Consider the following 23952-nt stretch of genomic DNA (forward strand, 5'->3'; position numbering starts at 1 on the left):
TCGGTAGATTAAAACAGGGGTGCGCAAACTGGGGGGGGGGGAATCTGCAACCCTCTTACGCTCTCTCCCTCTCCTTCTCTCCTAACACTCTCCCCGGTTCTATGAATTGCCTTACGTTTCAGGTTTTACAAGCACAAGCAAACTCCTGCTGGACACAGTTTGAGACGACTTCACGTGAGGTGGAAAAGCTGATGGACGACACAGAAAAAGCAACGTTATCTGAAAAGAGGAATGCATTCCAATCTGAGCTGCACACCGCTGATGAGGAAATCGCTGGCAGGTATGGGGCAATGTTTGGGAAATCCTGGGATCTGTAGGCTGTGTTCATCCGTATCTTTAGTTTGAATATTCACGGATGTAAACTGCCTGTGTGTGGGAGTTGGAACTTTAGGCGGGTTTTCCATTCTCTAACAAGAACTGTACAAGTCAAAGCTAGACGTCTTAAGTGTTGTAGAAGTTGCCAGCCATTTGTACGGTTTATTCGCTGCTGACAATGGTTCTCTTTGACCAGCCGTACAGAAGGTACTGTACAGATCATACTGATGTCTAGTGTAACAAAGTCCTGCTCCACTTCATGGGCTCTCAATCAGCATGACTTTGGCATACATACAGTAGCATGTTGTTGGAGATCATGCATTGGTTATTGTTTACAGATGCTGTAAAAGATGGGTATTTTAAAATAGTGTCTCTTTCAGTAAAGTGTATTGCTTGAGTTTGTCATTTGCAACATAAATTGTTGAATGCATTATATCATGACGCAACATATATTTGAATAAGGTATTATCAAGGTAGAAAACATAGTGGGACATATAGTAACCTGCAATATGGTATAGATTTGTATGAGGGTAGACTCATATTTTTCAGATAAGTTATTTTATTACCATCATACTGTGTCTCCTGGTTTAGGATACAATCTCTGAAAGCCACATTGAATTTTCTTTTACCAATTGAACAAGAAGTTGTATCGCTGTGTGACTCCAACCAGCAGCCTCAGAAAAAGGACATGGAACGGTTCACATTATCAAATATAGAATCCATTTTCCAGGAACTAAAGGTAAGACGGTTTAATTGAGGAATAGATTTATATTGTTTGAGAAATGGGAAAATAAACTGAACCCTGTTGTAATTATTCTCGGAGAAAATAACACCTAAAGTAACCTTAGTTTGACGATGCTCACAGTGCCTGAAGGCATCAACCACACTGCTGTGTAAGGCTGAGATTATACAGCCTGCGATCACGCACCAACCTCAAATTGACTAATTCCAATGAGCCCGCTCCATACGCGCACGACGGAGTGCGATTTGAAGAGGCATCATTTTGTGTCTTTTCAAGCGTTGCCGCGTGACGTTGGAGTCACGTGAGCTGGTTCAGCCAATGAGGGCGAACAAGCTTCGTGACACGTCCGCCACGCCTCCAGATCGTCTCCCCAATCTCCTTCAGCCATATTCACAGATCGCTGGGGCTGCAGGAGTGCGGCAGGCTATGCGCGTGGGAGCGCAAGCTGTATAATCTCAGCCTTACCCAGACTAACAACCAACAGTTGGATTTTGTCAATTGGTAACATAAGAATAACAATGCATTAGGAAGTAATAATGGAGTTTATTTTTTTTACTGGCTTCCAAATTCAATGAGCCTTAATCCTCTTCCACCTGTGCGGTTTTGCTTATTTATAGTTTATATCACAATGTGTTAATTCAAGCAAGAAATGCATTTTTCACTCCTTTCTTGTAGGATGTTCAGAGCTCTGTTGAAGGTCAGATTCAACAATGTGACAATTTGGAATCTTCCGATGACGTTGTCGAATGCTTAGCTCCAGTGGATTTCCAAGCAGCCCAGTCCATTGTGCATCAATATAAAAAGCAATTAGAAGCAACTAATGAAACTATGAGAGACAGAGAGACTATCCTCAAAGCTTTGGGAGGGTTTATGTCTTCCCTTGTAACAACCAAACAGTCCATTGAAGTAGAAGGCGCAGTTATGGGGATGGACAGAACAACTTTGCAGAAGAAGAAGACAAATCTTGAAGCCTTACAGAAGGATATTTCCCGAATGAGGGAGGAGGCTGAAAGGCTTGATGACAGTCTGCAAACAGTGGAGGTCTGCCTGGAAGATCCAGAATGTGGGGGAGAAACATCCTGCCAGAAACTCATTGCTGTGTTCTCTGACAAAGTACAAATTGCTCAACAAGCTGTTCTGCAAGAACTGGAGAATCTGCAGCAAAGGGAGGTGCAGGAGACATTGACAACTCGACAGAAAGACCTTTGCAAAGGTTCTCAAGCTACAAATGGTCAGATTAGTAGAATTGGTTTAAAGGATCCAACTATTCGTTCTGTACAATTAAGGTGGGTAGTTTTAGTTGAAGATTTGTTTTTTGTATAGGTTTGTGTTATAGTAGCATGTTAATAATTATTACACACACATAGTAAACGTAAGTGGCTGAAATTGAACTGACAATCTTATGTATTTAAGACATACACCTTAACCATTCCACCATTACCACTGGTATACAGTATATGCAAATATGCCGTTTGAAATGTGATTATACTAAAGACACCAGGTGTGTGTTTTTTGTTCAGATATGATGCAGAGAAGTCTAAACTGGAATCGTTCTTACAATGCACAAGGGAAAACCTTGTTGCTGATAGTGCAGGAGAAGTACAAGATGTACCATCACTTCAAAGGAGACTTCAAGAACTACAGGTACAGCTTAGAAATAAAGCCCAAATAAAGGGGTCAGCTGGGAAAGTTTGCCCCTTCACCTTGGGTATAATGGAAACATTAAATATGATTATATGCAACATACGTCTTTTAAATACTTGTCATTATATGGCTGCGCCTGATAAAAAGCATGGTGTATTTTGTATTCCTGATTTGATTTTCTACTTGTGACCACCATACATGTAATGTAATAGTAAAAAATCAAATGCAGTTCATATTATAACTCAGAACATACGCAGGTCACATGGTGAAGTAAATCTACATTAAAGTATATATATATATAATATAATCATATTATCATATATATCATATAATATGTAAGATCTGTTACTGAAAGGACCGCCAGAAAAAGAAGAATGTAGTATTTCATGTTCTTAAATTAGAAAAAAAAATGTCTCTTTTCTAAAAACAAAATTCAAACATTTATCCTCTGATGGTGCACTCTTTAATAAATTTAAAAATAAGTGTATATATAATATGTAAACTAAACCGGTGCTGCCCCCTTAACAGACTAACACCCAGATCCACAAAAGGGGGCTAAGCGTCCGCATGCCTTTACTCTCATTCATAGGAATGTGGATCTGGGCCCAAATGTTAATGATTGTAAGGAAGGGGCAAAGTTCCTTCCCAATAAGACGTACCTGAGAAATCCGTAAAGTTTCCGGGATAACAGACTTTTCTCAGACACATTTCGTCTAACGAAAGGGTTGTTTTCTGAAACGTTGTGGATTTCTCAGATGTTGGCCGTTTGTTATATATATTTTTAGTAGGTTTTGGGTATCTGTAATTTTTCTTGTATAGTTTTCACTTTTGATCAATACTTTATTATTGGATGTATCGGTGTGCAAACGCTTATCCTTCTGCGAGGAAGCTTTGCCCACTCCTCTTTGCTTTCTATAAAAACATCAACAACATGCTGTAATGTATAATACTAGTGGAATATTTATCTGCATGTGTGTATGTATGTATGTAAGTATGTGTGTATATATATATATAACATTTTAATTTGATTAGCATGACACTGGTCTCATGGAGAAGCAAATGTGCTTTACAATCAGCATTTATATAACATGTAAGAGCTTTATTTCTGAAAGGGCCTCCAGAAAGAACTAGAAAGTAGTATTTAATGTTCTTAAATGACAAAACATATATATACATACATACAGTACCTAATTCCTAAACTACATCCCCACTAAACAAATATGGAAATTAGCACCAACATACAAGAAGAATCTTTGACGACCATTTCCCAGCCAACAGTTTCTATGAATTGCAATTGTGCATCTTTACATTCGCTCCAGATTATAAAAAATAATTATAAGGAATAGCCGGTTTACAAACAAGCAAAATATAGATAATTACAAACCAGTTGTCTCCATCTTGTATAGCAGAGCAATTGCAAATAATAAGAATACAAAATAAAAAAAGCATAGTTCATACGGTTTTATGGATTGCCTTACGTTTCAGGTTTTACAAGCACAAGCAAACTCCTGCTGGACACAGTTTGAGACGACTTCACGTGAGGTGGAAAAGCTGATGGACGACACAGAAAAAGCAACGTTATCTGAAAAGAGGAATGCATTCCAATCTGAGCTGCACACTGCTGATGAGGAAATCGCTGGCAGGTATGGGGCAATGTTTGGGAAATCCTGGGATCTGTAGGCTGTATTAATCCGTATCTTTAGTGTGAATAGGCACAAAGGTAACTGCCTGTGTGTGGGAGATGGGACCGTAGGCGCCTGTATCTTTCCATTCTCTTACATGACTGTCCAAGTCAAAACTAGATGTCTTAAGTGTTGCAGAAGTTGCCAGCCATTTGTACGGTTTATTCGCTGCTGACAATGGTTCTCTTTGACCAGCCGTACAGAAGGTACTGTACAGATCGTACTGATATCTAGTGTAACAAAGTCCTGCTCCACTTCATGGGCTCTCAGTCAGAATAACTTCAACATACATCGCATGTTGTAGGAGATAAATCTGTTATTGTTTACAGATGCCCCCTTGCAGACGCACTTACCAGAACACCCTCCTACTGTCTCTGTACGTTCTCCCTACTTACCAATTCGAATGTAAGCTCTTCAGGGCAGGGACTCCTTATCCTAATGTTACGTTTATGTCTGAAGCATTTATTCCCATGATGTGTTATATTATTACATCACATGTATTACTGCTGTGACGCGCTATGTACATAGATGACGCTATATAAATAAAAAGATAAAAAGGAAAATTGTGTATTAAAAGCGCTAATGCTTAAATATAATTAGTGACAAAATACTAAAAATACTTACAAAAAAAACTTAAATAAAGGACTAGGCAGCCTGATATAAATGACCCACATAGGTCACAACATAATCACAAAAAAACACAAAATAATGGCGCCTAGATTAATATCACCTGAGTGATTAACCCTAGATAGTCCAGCCCTCTCAGTCCAAGTGAATCCAAGGATGGCTTGCTTAATGGCTCATAACTTTTTTTTTTCTTGGCAAGGAAAACAAAGGAGACCATTTGGACCACTCACTCAGCCGGCAGTCAACTGTCGCAGGTGTTTGTGAACTATCAAATGTGCTTCTGCTTTCTCTCCTTTACTACATCTGTACCTCTTAATCTCCAATACAAGATATGCCAGCCTCAGACGGTGTACAACAAAGCAATACACATTGATCTTTAGACAGGCATAACTTGAGCCTAGTTATGAGCCATCAAGCAAGCCATCCTTGGATTCACTTGGCCTGTGAGGGCTGGACTATCTAGGGTTAATCACTCAGGTGATATTAATCTAGGCGCCGTTATGCTATATAAATAAAGATATACATGCATACAGATGCTGCAAAAGGTGGTTATTTTAAAATAGTGGCTGTTTTCCAGTTAAGTGTATTATAACTTGCAACATATAACATGCTAAATACTTTACATGACATGCCACATAAATACATTTGAATACGTTATCAAGGTAGAAAACCCAGTGGGACATACAGGTGGTCCTTATCCGAAGGAATGCGTCCCAAAAAACTGCCGTCAGTTAACAGACCGTCGGATTGTGAGTCCCATGTTAATCGGCGGCGGTGACCGTCGGATAAGCGGCTCCGACGTCGGATAATGCGTCCGGCGGACTGTATAATGTGGCATCAGATAAGGTATCCGTCGATAAGCGAGGACTCGCTGTATATTGATATCGTGGAATATGTTATAGAATTGTACGACTCTATACACTGTTTAGATGTTATTTTATTACTATCATACTTTGTCTCTTTATTTAGGATACAATCTCTGAGAGCCACATTGAATTTTCTTTTACCAATTGAACAAGAAGTTGTATCACTGTGTGACTCCAACCAGCAGCCTCAGAAAAAGGACATGGAACAGTTCACATTATCAAATATAGAATCCATTTTCCAGGAACTAAAGGTAAGACGGTTTAATTGAGATGTCAATTTTAATTGTTTGGGAAAATAAACTGAACCCCGTTTTAATTAATCTTAGTGAAAATATAACCTCAATTTGAAGATGCTCACAATGGCTGAAAACACCAACTGCACTGCTGTGCAATCCACACTAAGAACGAGCAGTTGGAGTTTCTACATTGGCAACCGCAAGAATTTTAGAGCATTAGTTCAGTGGGAACCTCATAGGGGAGTTCAGTAGTTGCAGTTGTTTTAAATTTATTTATTTTATTTATAAAATGTTTTACGAGGAAGTAATAAATTGAGAGTTACCTCTCATTTTCAAGTATGCCCTGGGCACAGAGTTATGATGACAAATAATACATGGTTACAAATACAGTTACATAAGTTGAACAGGGTATACATTGTATACAAAACATTGCATGCACAGTTAGAGATAATATATATTATAGGCGTATGTAACAGTGACAGACCAGATTAAAATGTGAGACAGCTTTAGTTTTGAAAGAACTTAGACAGGTGGCGGCTGTGAGAGTCTCCAGTAGACTGTTCCAGTTTTGGGGTGCACGGTAAGAGAAGGAGGAGCGGCCGGATACTTTGCTGAACCTCGAGACCAAGAACAGTCTTTTGGAGTCAAATCTCAGATGATAAGTGCTGCATGAGGTTTCAAAATTCCCGTAGCCTAAGCCTCTTCAACCTGTATAGTTATGCTTACTGTATTTTTAGTTTATATTACAAGTTGTTAACCTACAGTAGACAAGAAATGCATTTGAGACTTTTTTTTTTATTGTAGGATGTTCAGAGCTCTGTTGAAGGTCAGATTCAACAATGTGACAATTTGGAATCTTCCGATGACGTTGTCGAATGCTTAGCTCCAGTGGATTTCCAAGCAGCCCAGTCCATTGTGCATCAATATAAAAAGCAATTAGAAGCAACTAATGAAACTATGAGAGACAGAGAGACTATCCTCAAAGCCTTGGGAGGGTTTATGACTTCCTTTGTAACAACCAAACAGTCCATTGAAGTAGAAGGCTCAGTTATGGGGATGGACAGAACAACTTTGCAGAAGAAGAAGACAAATCTTGAAGCCTTACAGAAGGATATTTCCCGAATGAGGGAGGAGGCTGAAAGGCTTGATGACAGTCTGCAAACAGTGGAGGTCTGCCTGGAAGATCCAGAATGTGGGGGAGAAACATCCTGCCAGAAACTCATTGCTGTGTTCTCTGACAAAGTACAAATTGCCCAACAAGCTGTGCTGCAAGAACTGGAGAATCTGCAGCAAAGGGAGGTCCAGGAGACATTGACAACTCGACAGAAAGATTTTTGCAAAAGTATTCAAGACATACGTGATCAGATGGGTAGAATTGGTTTAAAGGATCCAACTATTCATTCTGTACAACTGAGGTGGGTGTTTTTTTTTGTGTTTTTAGGTTTGTGATTTAGGGGTTCATTCTATATGTGACGATCAGGCTGTTTTTGGACGAAATTCTCCATTGAAGTCAATGGGGAATTTTGGCCCAATCGGCCACTTTGGCACATATAGAATCCGTCCCTTAGTAGTAGTATATATTAATCTGTGTATGTCTGTATACTTCCATTCCCGCGTTACTACATTCACTTTGACTTGCAGCAGCGGTTTCCAACCAGCCTCTTCCTGCTGTGTGCCCCTGTTACAAAGTAACTTACCTTCCCATGCAACCAACTACCGTATTTACAGCTGTCATAAACTATATATACCGCTACACTTCTAAAAACAAAAAATGACCTACAGGGAACCCGAGTACCTCTTTGTAGGTTCTTGGGTATCACCATCAGCAGTTGTACTACTGGATGGAAACCGATGCATTAGAAAATGTATATACAGTACATACATGAAATACCAATGGAGACATTAAAATGTCTCTGGAGTGGGTGTTCTCCCCGGTGAATGAGAAGCGGCGTTATTTGCTCTTTTAATGTTAGCTTTGCAATCAACTGTACATTCCATGTGCGTCCGGTTTTGTTTCATTTGAAGGATGAAATCTTTGGCTAACCTGGAAAAGGAATTAGATGCGTGCGCCTCTGAAAAACTGGGCATCATTGACGGCTTAACTAAACTTCTACATCCCGCCCAAGTGAGAGACTATAAAGGAGAAGAACAGTGTGAACTCATAGAAGCTTTGTGGGAGGATACAAGACTCGGTATTATTGAAAGGTAAGGCAATTCACGTAGTCATGTATTTACTAAATGTTGTGATGCCATCGGGCACCTTGTGACACATTTACTTCAATAGCCTGTGGGGTGTCTTCCAGTGGTGGAAGGAGTCTTGTAGCATAGCGCTGCTTAGTAAATATGGGCCAGATTCCCCTTTTGCGGCTTTATGGATCTACAACACTGGATCTATAGATCTACTAGGTTCTGCCCAAGTAAAATGTTTTTCAGAACCTACCTTTGGATTATATTGCCAGGTAAGTCACATTAAAACTCCCATTGTAGCATAATTTCGGGGCATTTAAATTAAGTTACATACCCCACATCAATATATGACTTTACATTTTATCCAGTGCCTGTGGTTCTGAAAAATGACCAAATGGCATCATAGAAATCAGAATAAACTCCAAAAATACAACATTGGTTTCACGCTTTTATAGATCTGACTTGTTTGAAAACAGTCACTTTTTTAATAAGGCAAAAACTCTTCCAATGTGATGAAATATGAGGTTTCTTTACCCTGTTCAGTTTTTCCTAAATGTTAAGTTTAAAATATTTATTTAATCCAACCCATTTATAATCTCCGTCATGCAGCACTTCTCCCAGTTCCTTTCTTTGTGTTAATACTAAATAATATCCATTCAAGTTTACAATGATATTTCTAATGTTTTAGTGTGCGATTGTTAACTCTTGTTGTCCGTTGTAGTATCTTAAGGCCTCGCTCAGACAGGCTGCTACATCGGAGTGCTTGCGTTCGCGCCTCCGCCGCGCACTCCTGCAGCCCAGTGATCTCTGCTCAAACTGCAGGAGTTGGGTCGTGGCGTTTGGGGGCGTAGCAGGCGGAGTAACGTACTCGTCACGGAGCTGGTTCGCCTTTATTGGCTGAACCAGCTCACGTCATGCGACAGTAGCACGAAATTTACATTTTGGTTGAGGTGGCAAAATGTCGCAACAACAAAGTTGCACTTTGCCGCCGGTAGGAGTGTTCAAAGCAGAAATTGCGACGTGCGCGCGCACGTAAGCACGCGCACATCGCAACGCGGCCTGTCTGAGCGAGGCCTTAATGTTAAAATACATTGTCCATCATTACAATAACAACTCTTCTACACTGTAGCAAAGAGCAATGTGAAAAAGTGATGGAACATCTAAGGCAGTTTCAAAGCTGCAAGACTAAGTTAACATCTGTCATTCAGAAAGGAGAGGATACAATACTGCAACAGTCATCCTACATGGGAAAAGAAAATCTTCAGAAGATGATGAGCAAGGTAATGTTCTCAGTGTCCTTTTGCAATCTTCACAAAAGAAGTGATCGTCACCAAGTTTAGAAGAACTCATTTTTTTTTCTTAAGGCTTCCTTTTGCTAAATATAATCAGTTCATCCTGAAATTAATTCACAGACCAACCTATTCATTTAACTTGATTATTATCGTATAGGTGTTATTTATTTATTTATAAAATGTTTTACCAGGAAGTAATACATTGAGAGTTAACCTCTCGTTTTCAAGTATGTCCTGGGCACAGAGTTATGACAAATACATGGTTACAAATACAGTTACATAAGTGAACAGGGTATACATTATATACAAGACATTGCATGCACAGTTAGAGATAATATATATTATAGGCGTATGTAACAGTTACAGACCAGATTAACATGTGTGACAGCTTTAGTTTTGAAAGAACTTAAACTGGTGGTGGATGTGAGAGTCTCCAGTAGATTGTTCCAGTTTTGGGGTGCACGGTAAGAGAAGGAGCGTCCGGATACTTTGTTGAGCCTTGGGACCGTGACAGGTGTACAGTATATGATTGATTTACTAACGGAGAGTATTTTTTTAATTCTTGCTACAGTGGGAAAAACAACCAGTTTTGCTGAAACTAGATGTCAGTGTTACTTTAATATAGGAACAGTTGAGGGATTATTTAGGTGCATTTTTAATTTAACAATCAGATAATCTAGACTAGACCAGAAGTAGCAAACACCAGTCCTCAAAGGCCCCCAACAGGCCAGGTTTTCAGGATATCCCTGCTTCAGCACAGGTGACTCAGTCAAAGACTGAGCCACTGATTGAGCCACCTGTGCTGAAGCTGGGACTGATTGAGCCACTTGTGCTGAAGCAGGGATATCCTTAAAACCTGACCTGTTGGTGGCCCTTGAGGTCTGGAGTTGGCCACCCCTGTTCTATACAGACATTTTCATCAGGTACACAGTGTATTTAGCATCTGATTTGTGTTTCTTCCAGGTTGAAGCACTGAAACAGGAGTTTGATGCTCATTCAGAAAATATTGATCAGATAAACAGCATCTGCAAAGGGCTTCAGTTCCACCTTAATACAATGAAAAGCTTCGAACATTCACCTTTCCAGAATGAAGCCAGCATGATAGTAGACAAATGGTTGGACGTATGTAACATCAGTTTTCTTTTCCCTTGTTTTTTCTTGTCTTGCATCCTAGAAATGCTGAGGGGGTCGGTGCGGAGTGGGGGGGTGGGATCGGGGGGGGGGGGGGGGGCCCAAGCACTTTGCTTCACAAAATCCTAACCGAGGGAACTAATCTAAAACTAATTGGTCCTTACCAATGACCTAATTGTGGTCCTTACATATTTGACTTGAATGGTAATAGAATAATGTTTAATCTCTGCCAAATAAAGTAATAGCACCTTAAGGGGTAACTTGTATATGCCCATAAGCTGCCATTCTGATTTTTGTTTTGGGCCGAAATTCCCAATCGACGTCTTTGGTCTATATGGAATTACAGCCAAGATAATGATACAAGTGTAGACAGTGTCCAATTATATTAATCGGCGCTCCTCTGATCATTCAAAATATATTTTTTTCTACAGTACTTTCTCCCTCAGAAAATCTTTTTTTAACGGAAAATAAAAAGGTTGGCCTTATTTGTTCCCCTTTTTGTCACGTTTCCCAGTTGTGCAGTGGAGGAGTAAATTATCTGCGGGTGTTACTTTGTATTATAAAATGTAACCACCCTTCGAATCACATGGACTTGGTGTTGGTTCTTCTGTTTGTCTTTTCTATTTGTTACTGGTGGTTTATTTCTGTGGATTTCTTTTCAGATAAACGAAAAAATGGAAAACTATGCCGAAAACCTGAAAAGCGCTTTCTGCGCCTGGAACAAAATCCTTCATTTATCAGAGGACATTGAACAGTGGGTACAGGCGAAGATGAGATTCTGCGAGGATTATGGTCTAACCGAGGATGAAGTTGCATTGTTAAATGTAAGTAATATTTCTGTGTCCCAAGGTGCGATATGAACGATGGCCCGAAATAACTGATTAACAGTTAATAGAGCTAAACGGTTTGTGTTTTCAGTACATTTCAGACATTTCATGTATATACTACACTACTGGAGTGTACTTGCAAACCAAGAAAAATCATCTGTGAAATCCAATTTAGGCTTGGTAAATCTCTATTAAATACACTTGTTACCTTTTATGCATAATATGCATAATTCCCCATGACTCGTTGTAAAGCAACGATGCCACCTCTGTAGACTTCTAAGATGAGCATTCAAGAACTGCCTTTGGACATCTTAATCTCCGCAATGCCCGGATCAAAAGTGAACAGAGGAGACGTAGACGCCACAGTTCCACTACACATCAGATGTTCTCCCAGCTGTGAATGACTTCTTCTTGAAGTGATGTGAACATGTCATATAAAAATAAATCTTGATATGTTTCATTTTCTCAGGTTGAGCTCCAACTTCATGAACAGAATTTGGAAGAATTCGATACAAAAGCCACAGAGATACAGCATATCTTGCAGAATGATGAGCCTCCATTGGAATTGCAGGTAAGGAAATAGAGGCTCTACGGATTCTGAGGTTCATGATTACTGGACCCAGCTACTGTCTACTAACCAACCAGGAATCTCACTTTACTAAAGCTCCAAAACATGTGTCTGCCGCATGTAACATGGAGAAATGGCTCGAGTTGATATTAAACACGGATTTGGTTTTCGTACTAAAATGTCAAAACAGATCTGGGTCTGATTTACATTTTAATGTTATATTATGTTCAGTTATTCCAATGAGAATCTAATTCATAATGTGAATGGGATAGTCAAACGCAAGTCTCTTAAAAAAATAATAGCATGGAAATATTGAAACCCCTACATCGTATCAGGAATCCCATGTGAGGCACTGACACTACCATGAACAGTGGGTTTCACTAATCCAATTTCCTGTTATTTAGAGTAAGAAGTATATGTTTCCACTTTTCAGGTTCTCAAAACATCTCTTCTGAAGAAAATGGAACCTATACGCATGTATACAACAAGTAAAGCTAAAAGTGGTGTTGGTAGATCAGCATTAAGTAAAGACTTGGACTCAGTCGATGCACATTTAACAGTTACCGAATCAACTGAAATCGATGTACCTTTCTCAGATGATGTCTTGGAGGTAATACAGTGACTACTTTCATCGCAATATTCTTAATGCTACACTTACATCTATCTACACGATTATTTCATTTGTTTTTAATTGGTAATGAAGCAAAAACCTTCTGAAGTGCAAAATAATTTTCATGCTTTAAATGTATTAAAAAGAAATATGCTACTGTTTCACTGTAAGTATTAGCTGGCAGGTGGATACAGTTTTGACTTTATGTTGTGTGTATACAGTATGATATAATCAAGCTATGAAACACAAAATCAGAACACATTTCATTCTAGATAAGTGACCAATGTTATTTGTGAGTGATTTCTGAAAACTGGATTGGTACAGGCTGGGGATATTACACTTTTTCTGAAAATTGCTTAATGGAATGTGGATATTTGTTTTCCATGACTTGAAGAAGTAATCGGAGGATAGACATAGATCTGTTTTGGGTTCTCGCTGGCTGGGCGTCCAATTTGGTTGTTTAGAAAAATAGGGGGTTGTTAAATCCCTCAAAATAATTGTTGAAAATGTTGGGGCTAAGCTGTTGCTTACTGGACCATATAAAACAAATATATATTTTTCTTTTCCATCAATGAACCACCATGAAGTGAACAAAGGGACAAATGAAACCTCCATTTTATTACTTGCCCTTCCTTATAGTAAATCTGCCCCATGCAGCATTGTTGTGCTGATCTTGAGGACATGGGGGCTCTTACACTCTTGGTTGTATCACCACACAGAGTTAAGTCTCGGCACATGTATTATATTATCTGTTATTTATTTGATTACCACATGTATTACTACTGTGAAGCGCTATGTACATTAATGGCGCTATTTAAATAAAGACATACAATACAATGTACATGAATAGGCCTTAAGGTACGCTAACACATAGCACTATTTAGTACATCTGTCCCGTTATCTTCCTCTGCCTTTCCAAGAACTTGAAAACGAGATGTGTTTGGCAATGTATCTTCAGTGGTGAAATCAATATATTTGCTTTAAGGAGACTCATTCCTTATAGGTCACCAATGCAGTCCCATCTCATGGGGCTGCACAAAGAGGAGACATTGCAAGTAATGAAAAACTCTTAGCTGGCAAGAGTATGACTACGGAAACGAAATTGGAGGATCATGAGAATTACCAGTGGGAATACCCCACACTATCAGCCACTGAGCACCAGAGGTAACATGTCTTAGAAAGTCTTTCTGCTATTGTCTAGTTTCATAAATCTTGGTGGCAAAAGGTTTCTTTGTATTATGTGCATGTCATCAGTTTGACCAATACATATTGGCCTTGCTTAAGGGTGTGCCATCTTTTTGCATTGCATAGGAATGTAGAACAAAGAGTTACGCAGAGCGCACTTCTCGAACCCTTCAGATTAAGGCTGACTGAATTAATGAAGATGCAAGAAGGTTTACACACTGATCTTCAGCCTGGCTTACAGGAGAAAGAAGGCCAGCTGGCAAGTTTCAAAACCCTTCTCCTGGAAGCACAAGAACTTACGGAATCTCTGGAAGAGTTAAAACCAGAGGAAACTGCTCTTCTCAGCCCCAGTCTCAGCAGCGGTGGTGATCAATGGTTAGAAATAAGAAACGTTCATGGAAGTGTCCTCAAACAATTGCAGGTAAGACAATGTTACTATCGTTTCGGTTCTATGTGTCTGTCTTGATCTCATTGTTTTGTGATGTAGAATATGTACCTTTTTATAAAATCCATAAGAGTAAAGAATACTAATATGATAACTAACTATAGTAAGGGAACAAAATACCAATAAAATGTAAAACTGGCTTGTTTCAATTATATTTGAAATATATATTTTTGTTGGAGGATTCTGACATTTCTACTTGTGTTTTTGTTAGCTCTTTGTGAGAATTAAAACGTTATTGGTCATAATATGTTGTGTTCTCTGGATCCAGCGATAGTTATTTTCTGATAGTATATTTTAGGGTATACCATGGCTAAAGACAATGCAGGCTCCAATGGTAGCCAGTTGGTTTCATCCCTTATATACTCGTAACACACAGAGCATCTGTAGGTTGCCACTACTGTCTGCCAAATAAGCAAGGAAGTTTGTGATTAGCAGTAAAAGTAACGAAAAAAAGCAACAGATATATATATATATAAAAATGTCATTATCGCTGAACACTGAGGCATGTAAACAAATAAAAACATGGACTAGGATATCTCCCGGTTTGGAAAATGCATTTGATAAATCTCTGCTGGGGTCCTCTCCAATATGCATTTAGAGCTAAGTTCATATTATGATGTAGACTTGCCTCGAATGGGTTTTTGCTTCCTACTGTATATCTCGGAACAGGAAAATCATATGGAGTTCTCAAAAATTAGGTTTAACAGAATGGAACAAGTTGTGTCAAAGGATATCAAGCAACAACAGAATATGTGCGTGAATTGCCACTTTACATGACCTTACAGTGAACAATTCTGTATACTTTGCACATTTGTATAAAACACACAATGCATCTAATTTACCAAGGAATGTAGAAAAGTTTCAATGCGTAATTTTGAAGCCCTGAGCCGTCTGGTGGAGTAAGAATTTTTGCTGAGCGTTTGAGAGCTTCCTTTTGCACATGTCAGAGGGCGAACAATGGAGAATTTCCATAAGATAAATTCAAAGGGCAAACTAATGGAGAAGTCAGGTCAGGTACCCAGATAATGTTTTGTATAAACAGAGTGGGGTGAGGGCTACTGCTGCTTTATGCTGTTGTGTTGATACTTTTCCTGTTTACTATGTAATTCCTCTATATGTAATTCTAGGATGCAATGCAGATACTAGGAAGCCGTGTGCAGGAACACCAGCAGTATCAGAGTCTCACTGCCGCCCTGAATAGCGAGATGACCAGTTTCTCTGAAGAGCTTCTTAACTTTACAGGCACATCATGCGAGCAAAAGATGCACAAATTACAGGTAGCGTTGGCTGCGGAAATGCATTTTGTGCAGAACATTACTCAGTTAAGAAGGTGCCGGGAAACATCAACTTCACAATGCATGTTATTTAGAAACCAAAAAAAGCTTTTTTTTTAATTTAAAAATAGGGTATTTTAACTCTCTGGTGCCAGAGGGCGCCTCTGCAATGATGTGTGAGCCACATAAGTAGCTTCTCGTGCCTCTTACGGGATTATTGACACACTTTGTTGAAAACCCATCTTCTATATTTAAGATCACATGATTAACTGCTTCTGTCTCAGTGCTGAAGCTAAGCTTTACTTAGTTGATCTATCTAGGGTAGGTGTCCTGGAACAGGATTACACATTTTCTGTCTCCCTTTGCAGCTTTCTAGAAAACTGTTCTCCCTAGTTTAGCTGCATGTTTTTCTCCTGTTCCAGCAGCTAGCTGCCTGTGTAAAACGCAACATTATTGCTACATTTGCCTTCTTGCATCGCCCTAACTGGTTGCCCTGGCAACCTTCCAATCTTCTTAGCTAGAAGGTGGGTTCAGCCCAGCTCCCCTGTCTTTCTGGCAGTTACTTTGGTCCTTGGACCTGTCCTGTCTGTCATAGGAAAATGTGCTCCTTTCCATTCAAGCTGGCTTTGTGAGTACATGCTACCCTCCATTTCACGTGACATTGCGTTGCCAACATGACGTCATGTGACCTTGCGGCGACATTTGACGCCAAAGACAAGGTAAGGAGGGGGGCACGAGCAGGGTGGCAGGGGGGGGGGGGAGAGAACAGGCAGGGGGGGCACAGACGGAAAAGTTTGCTCACCCCTGGCAGCTAAGGTGTTGAAGTTCACAACAAGCAATAAGTTGCTAGCGAGGAGCTTTGAAGGACATACAGAATAATACATTGACTGTTCTTTCCTTTGGAAGGAGTTACATGTGCGGTTCGGCGGAATGGAACACGCTCTAATGCAGATGCTGCCGATAGCGGGATATGTCCAACAGAGCACATCACCACCAGGGGGCACCATGATTCAGGAGGCAATGGAAATGTATCGCAGCAAAATGCGAGGTTTCAGGGAACAACTCGAGGGACTCAAGCAACATATGGAGCAATCTCCATCGTCCGAAGAATTGAAGGAAAACAATGAGAAAATGGAACCAGAAAAGAAAGTGGAACCTGAATCTTTAATGCTCCCTAAACACACAGAGAGCGCCAAAGGGAAAAAAGGGGCAAGAAGTCGAAAAAAGAAGAAAGTAAGTTGCTAATCACAGGAACTGGTGTTATATTTATTAACTGGTGAATTATTATAATAATAATATGTTCTTGTATAGCGCTGCTAGTTTTACGTTGCGCTTTACAGAGACATTGTGCAGGCTGAGGTCCCTGCCCCGTAGAGTTTACAATCTATGGTTTTGGTGCCTGAGGCGCAGGGAGATAAAGTGACTTGCAGTGAGGTCACAAGGAGCCGACACCGGGATTTGAACCAGGTTCCCCTCGTTCAGACTCGGTGCCAGTCAGTGTCCTTAGTCACTGAGCCAATTCTAATCTCTTGTAGTCGCCCGCTTCCAGGTATAGTGAATTATCCCGCTGAACCTCCCTCAGTTTGTTGTATTTATTTTGAGTAGCTCGAGAATCCCTTCCCTTCCATAGAGCCAGAGAAGTCTTGACGAGCGTGTGCTATACAGAGTAAAACAAGAAAGGAAACTGAAATGCGTTGAAAATGTATAATGCAAATGATCCTCTATCCAGTAACAAAGTAAAACATTATAAACAGGTTGTAGGTTATAAAGCAAAGTTCCACAGATTTATGCAGCATACTGTATGTTTTCTATCATTTTCCTGCCAGAGTTGCTTATCTCTACAACTTGCTATCTTTATGTAACCTCTTTAGAGTGGGGAATTGTGTCAAGGTAGAAACACTAGGGGGTTTATACACTAAAGTGCAAAAGTAATTAACTCTAGAATGGTAGTCAATGGTCAAAATAGGCCATAGCCCATGGCGAATAAATCAGTTTGTTTGACGGGTACATGACCAAGACCACGGATGTACATAATGCTTAAGAACAGTTAAAACAGCAAGTCGAAAGTGAACGGGCAGAATACGTAGACGCCACAGTTCCACTACCCACCAGATGTTCTCCCAGTTATAAATGGCTTCTTCTTGAAGTGATGTAAACATGTCATGTAAAATTATATCTTGCTATGTTTCATTTTCTTAGGTTGAGCTTCCACATTTAGAACAAAATTTGGAAGAATTCAATACAAAAGCCGCAGAGATGCAGCATATCTTGCAGAGTGATGAGCCTCCAGTGCAGGTGAAGAAAAAGATATTCAACAGATTCCCGTGGTCATGAGAACTTGACCCAGCTTTTGTCTATTTTAAATCAGAACTGTGCTATTAACCAACCAAGAAACTCACTTTAATACAGCTCCAAAACGTGTCTGTTGCATGGAACTTGTATAATGTTGTGTGTTCTCTGGATTCAGCGATTAGTTGTATTTTTATAGTATATTTTAGGGGATGGTGAAGGCTTCCATGGTAGCCAGTTGGGTCCATTCCATACATATTCCAAGAGCATCTATAGGTTGCCACTATTGTCTGATGTCTAGGCAAGGAAGTTTGTGATTAGCAATTCAAGTAAAGAAAAAAGCAAGAGATATAAATATATGAAAATTTTATTATTTCTGAACACTGAGATAGAAAGACAAATGCAAATATGGACTAGGAGAGCTCCCAGTTTGGGAAATGCTTGGAATAAATCTCTGCTGGGTTGCCCTCCAATATCCACTTAGAGCCAAGTTCATGTTGGGATGCAGCTTTGCCCCAAATAGGTTTTTACTCCTATCTCAGGACTGGAAAATCGTTTGAAGTTCTCAAAAATTAGGTTTAACAGAAGGGGACCAGCTGTGTCAAAGGATACCGAGCAACAACAGAATCTATGTGTGAATTGCCACTTCACATGACGTACAGTGAACAATTCTGTGTACTTTGCACATTTATATAACACATAATGCATCTAATTTACCAAGCAGTGTAGAAAATTACGTTGCAATGCATGATTTTTAGGCCGTGAGCCTTCTTGTGGAGTAAGACTTTTTGCTGAGCGTTTGAGATTGCCCTCTGACATGTGCAAAAGGAAGAACAATGGGGAATCTCCATAAGATAAATTCAATAGGCAAAATAATGGAGGCCAGATTTCCACATAATGTTTTGTTTAAATAATTAAGGTGATTTTTTTAATAACAATCCAAGCTTATTGCTTTTCACCAGAAGAGGAGAATTAAATAGTGAAAGATTTGTCAGGTTAGCCCAAAAATATACATATGGTTAGACTAACGTGTAACATGTTGTTTTTAATTGCAAAGAAAACCTACTATTTAGGCTGCGTCCATACTCCTGAAGACCGTGCGGAGGCGTGCGCGCGTGGCGCAATCACAATGCCTTAGGGCAATGATCGCAGCCATGTACCTCAAGGGGGCCTGCGGTGCGTGAGGAATCAGTTCAATTTGATTCCACGGCGTGACTGCCAGGTCAAGTGAGCGGTTCGCCCAATGAGGGCAAACCAGCTCCGTGACATCATGGACACACCCTGAGCTATGCCTCCCCATCGCGTCTAGCCTGGCCAGAAAATTCTCCCGCTAAAACGCTGGTGACGTCACACACGCGCAAGCCTCCGCGCCATCTCCCCGAACATGGCCGCAGCCTTAGAAATGTTTTCTTCATTGTTCTTTTAATTTAAACTCATTATTTTGTATAAAATAACTTAAAATGCACTCACATCAGATGTATTGAAGACTACATTTTCTTACACTGTTGCCTTTAAATGAGCAGTTCCCCTAAGTTTTTGCACAGGTGGGATGCAGGGGGTCCCCAAACCTAAACCCCATAAATGTTGGCTCCAGGGACCCCCGATTCCTGAGATACATACTGGGAACTCTATTACTGGTTCTTCCTGGCCGTTTAAATCTCCTGCATCACATGGGACAATAGGAAGCTGCGAGGCATGATGTGGTGGCTTGCTATTGATCAATGTGTCGCTGGGGAATTAAACCACCATTTTGTTCCTGTTGGAGTGGACAACATGGGGGGGGGGGGCATGTTTAAAAAATAAAACAAAAAGAGAAGGGAGGGGAAGGTACTGCTGCTTTATGCTGTTGTGTTGATCCTATTCCTGTTTACTATGTAATTCCTCTATATTTGATTCTAGGATGCAATGCAGATACTAGGAAGCCGTGTGCAGGAACACCAGCAGTATCAGAGTCTCACTGCCGCCCTGAATAGCGAGATGACCAGTTTCTCTGAAGAGCTTCTTAACTTTACAGGCTCATCATGCGAGCAAAAGATGCACAAATTACAGGTAACGTTGGCTGCGGAAATGCATTTCGTGCAGAACATTACTCAGTTAAGGCGGCGGGAAACATCAACTTCACAATGCATGTTATTTAGAAACCAAAAAAAAAATGGAAACAAAGTATATTTGAACTCTTTGATGCCAGATGGCGCCTCTGCAATGCCAAGCAAAAAGAAAAGGTTGTAACAGAGCCACATAAGTCTCTTCTCGTGCCGCACACGCGTATACGGGATCATTTGGCTCATTCTGTTGAAAATCCATCTTGTATATATTTTTTGTTTCAAACATTTTTTTTTATTGGGTTTTTCATCACAATGCAAATAATAATACTGTTAATAAAGAAAATTAATAGCAAGAACAATACAAGGGTATACAGGAGAGCCTCGATCCAATAGTTCTTATTAAAAAATAAATAACATGGGATACTATGACTAATATTGGAGATACATTGCATTGTAGTTCAACTGATTGTGGAAATATAAGAAAAGAAAAATAGTAAAAAAAAGTAGATGCCTCCACTTCCACCATCACTTCCACCATCACTTCCACCAATCCACTGAGCCATTTGATGTCGCACTATTCCACCTTTTCACCACACCGGCCAGCACACACCCAGGCCGGTCCCACACACCCAGGCCGGTCCCACACACCCAGTCCGGTCCCACACACCCAGTCCGGTCCCACACACCCAGTCCGGTCCAGAGCCGTACCCTCCGTCAATCTGTTAAAGCTGCAGTTCAGGCAATATCCTGCATGTGTGTTTTTTTTTTTAATTAATCAGTTCTGTAGTAAGAAAAAAATACTTTTAGCATTTTCTGTTTTTAAAAAAACAACTTTGAAAGACCAATTTTCTTGTATTCTCTTTTAACAGCCATTTGCTAAGGCACTGCCCCTTCCTGTCCTGTCACAAGCCCTGGCACACCCCTTTGTCAGCCCTGCCCTCCCTCTAGCACATGTCAGTGCAGGAGTGCTCATGAATATTCATGAGCTTCCACTGAGAGACAAGCAGAATATAAACAGATCCCTTCACTAATTATGTCACCAAATTTCGCCTATCAATACATGGAGAACGAATTGATTGGCAGCTATACAGTTCTTTAGGTAATTAGAGATTGCACACATAAAACTATTGAAGTAAAAAAAATAAATGAAAAAAAAAAAAAGACTGAACGGCAGCTTTAAGTGGGTCTTCCTGGTCCTCTGAGTCCCATATAGCGGCTTCATTGTATCCTTCTAATTGGGTCAACTCAACCCTCTATCCAAGGGTCCCAGGTTCTGTAAAATCTATCAGCTGATTGTCTAAGAAAAGCAGTGAGTTTCTCCATTGACATCACCTCGTTTATCCTTTTCTCCACCGTTCGTCTTGATGCGGGTGATTTTTTTGATGCGGGTGATTTTTCCTTCCAGACGGCCGCAATTGCACATCTGTCTGCGTTAGGGTAAACAAGATCAGTCGTTTTTTTGGGTGTGGCTCACGTCTTCTACTGGTTTAGCTAATAAATAGGTTAATGGATTTATGGGGATTGTTAACCCCCATCTTGTTTATTTAACATCGCATAATTAACTCCTTCAGTCTCAACGCTGAAGCTAAGCTATGCTTCGTTGAGCTATCTAGGGCACCGTGATAGAACTCCAGTCCTCAAGGGCCTCCAACAGGCCAGGTATTTGGGATATTCCTGCTTCAGCACAGGTGGCTCAATCAGTGGCTAAGTCATTCTGCCACCTGTGCTGAAGCAGGGATATCCATAACACCTAACCTGTTGGTGGCCCTTGTGTACGGCAGTTTGCCACCCCTGATCTAGGGGTAACCTCCCCATTAAAATAGGGACCCCTCATTGAACTTACCTTTTATTTACTGTACAAGTTCTAGGAAAGGAATGTATTGCAGATCAAGAAATATTAAATTGAGACAATGTTTTGACCAAAGTTTAATAGTTTAACTTTATATCAAATATAAGGACGTAAGTCATACAAACCTGTAAATGGAAAATAACCTGTTATGACCAAAGAAATATTAACCATTTATGATCTTAATAAATGTCGACAAATATATGTAATGCAAGGTTTTCAATAAAAAAATACTATACAAAAAAATAATAGGGTCCCCAATGCATACATTTACACCTATTAAGGAGTTGAAGTTCACAACAAGCAATACGTTTCTAGCGAGGAGCTTTGAAGGACATACAGAATAATACATTGACTGTTCTTTCCTTTGGAAGGAGTTACATGTGCGGTTCGGCGGAATGGAACACACTCTAATGCAGATGCTGCCGATAGCGGGATGTGTCCAACAGAGCACCTCACCACCAGTGGGCACCATGATTCAGGAGGCAATGGAAATGTACCGCAGCAAAATGCGAGGTTTCAGGGAACAACTCGAGGGTCTCAAGCAACATATGGAGCAATCTCCATCGTCCGAAGAATTGAAGGAAAACAATGAGGACATGGGACCAGAAAACAAAGTGCCACCTGAATCCTTAATGCTCCCTAAACACACAGAGAGCACCAAAGGGAAAAAAGGGGCAAGAAGCCAAAAAAAGAAAAAAGTAAGTTGCTAATCACAGGAACTGGAGTTATATTTATTTCCGCTAATCTCTTGTGGTCGCCCGCTCCAGGGTACATTGCACCTCACCCATTCTGCTGTATTTATTTTGAGTATCCCTCCCCATTCACAGGGCCAGAGAAGGCTCCCAGAACGTGTGCTATACAGAGTCGAAAGTCGTACTTACAGAGTACAAGAAAGTCGAATTAGTAATGTAAACAAAAAAACTAGGAACAAAGTAAAACATTATAAACATGTTGTAGATTATAAAACGAAGTTCTCATTGGCTGTACAATGGAGCCCAAATCCAGTTTTATGCAGCGTACTCTATGGTTCCTATCATTTTCCAGCCAGGAGTTGCTTATCGCTACAACTTTAGAGGCAAGTTCATGTTGGGATGCAGCTTTGCCCCAAATACGTTTTTACTCCTATCTCAGGACTGGAAATTCATATGAAGGTCTAAAAAATTAGGTTTAACAGAATGGGACCAGCAGTGTCAAAGGATGCCAAGAAACAGCAGAATCTATGTGTGGATTACTGCTTTAAATTACCATACAGTGAATAATTCTGTATACTTTGCACATTTTATATATAACTCAATGCATCTAATTTACCAAGGAATGTAGTAAAGTTGCAATGCGTCCTTTGTAAGCCGTGAGCCGTCTGGTAGAGTAAGACATTTTGCTGAGCGTTTGAGAGCTTCCTTTTGCACATGTCATAGAACAATGGAGAATTTCCATAAGATCAATTCAACAGGCAAAATAATGGAGTCACATCAGGTCAGGTGTCCAGATAATGTTTTGTATAAATAATTACGTTGATTTTTTTTTAATATTAACAAAAATCCAAGTTTATTGCTTTTCATCTGAAAACGAGAATTAAATAGTGCAAGATTTGTCAGGTTCGCCCAAAAATATACATCTAGTTACACGTCAGTCTAACATGTTTTTACTTACAAAGAAAATTTTGTAATGTTTATTTTATTGATATTTTAATATAAACACATTATTTTACATAAAATAACTTAAAATGCACTCACATCAGATATATAGAAGACTCTACATTTTCTTACACTGTTGCGGTTAAAGCCGTGCTCCTGGCGATGCATTTATTATTATTTTTGTTAATATGTTTAAAGCGGGGGGTCTACGGGGCTGACCATATTGACTTCAGCTCCGGGGACCCCCTTGCTTCCCGAGTTGCTTGTTCAGGAAAAGGATACCGGTATCTCTGTGCTGTTTTAAAGCTCCCGCGTCACGTGGTCCGATAGGAGGCCACGAGGGCTTACGTCACAGCCTCCTATTGGCGCACGGGACATATAAGCCACCATTTTGATAGCCCCAACAAAGCCTTGTCTGGATTGCTACCGGCACCCTCTCCCAATGTAACTATGCCGCAGGGGGTCTTGGAGCAGAAATTAGCATGGTTCATCTTCGGAGACCCC

The 23952-nt window shown here is 40.1% G+C and overlaps 1 protein-coding gene across 5 annotated transcripts in view; it reads left to right on the plus strand.

Annotated features, from left to right (window-relative positions):
- The window catches only part of SYNE2 (spectrin repeat containing nuclear envelope protein 2), a 231822-nt gene that overhangs the window by 78004 nt on the left and 129866 nt on the right, over positions 1–23952 (plus strand). For all 5 annotated transcript variants that reach the window (XM_075614879.1, XM_075614877.1, XM_075614874.1 and 2 more), the window contains exons 28-47: positions 123–280; positions 907–1054; positions 1733–2343; positions 2578–2701; positions 4187–4344; positions 5980–6127; positions 6917–7527; positions 8138–8317; positions 9429–9579; positions 10555–10713; positions 11385–11546; positions 12019–12120; positions 12551–12727; positions 13731–13891; positions 14039–14333; positions 15485–15634; positions 16538–16864; positions 17831–17926; positions 19820–19969; positions 22186–22512. In XM_075614879.1, the coding sequence (XP_075470994.1) occupies positions 123–280; positions 907–1054; positions 1733–2343; positions 2578–2701; positions 4187–4344; positions 5980–6127; positions 6917–7527; positions 8138–8317; positions 9429–9579; positions 10555–10713; positions 11385–11546; positions 12019–12120; positions 12551–12727; positions 13731–13891; positions 14039–14333; positions 15485–15634; positions 16538–16864; positions 17831–17926; positions 19820–19969; positions 22186–22512 (4395 nt within the window). The remainder of the gene's footprint in view (positions 1–122; positions 281–906; positions 1055–1732; positions 2344–2577; positions 2702–4186; positions 4345–5979; positions 6128–6916; positions 7528–8137; positions 8318–9428; positions 9580–10554; positions 10714–11384; positions 11547–12018; positions 12121–12550; positions 12728–13730; positions 13892–14038; positions 14334–15484; positions 15635–16537; positions 16865–17830; positions 17927–19819; positions 19970–22185; positions 22513–23952) is intronic.

Source organism: Ascaphus truei, chromosome 9, assembly GCF_040206685.1.
Source record: "Ascaphus truei isolate aAscTru1 chromosome 9, aAscTru1.hap1, whole genome shotgun sequence".
Classification (NCBI taxonomy): Eukaryota; Metazoa; Chordata; class Amphibia; order Anura; family Ascaphidae; genus Ascaphus; species Ascaphus truei.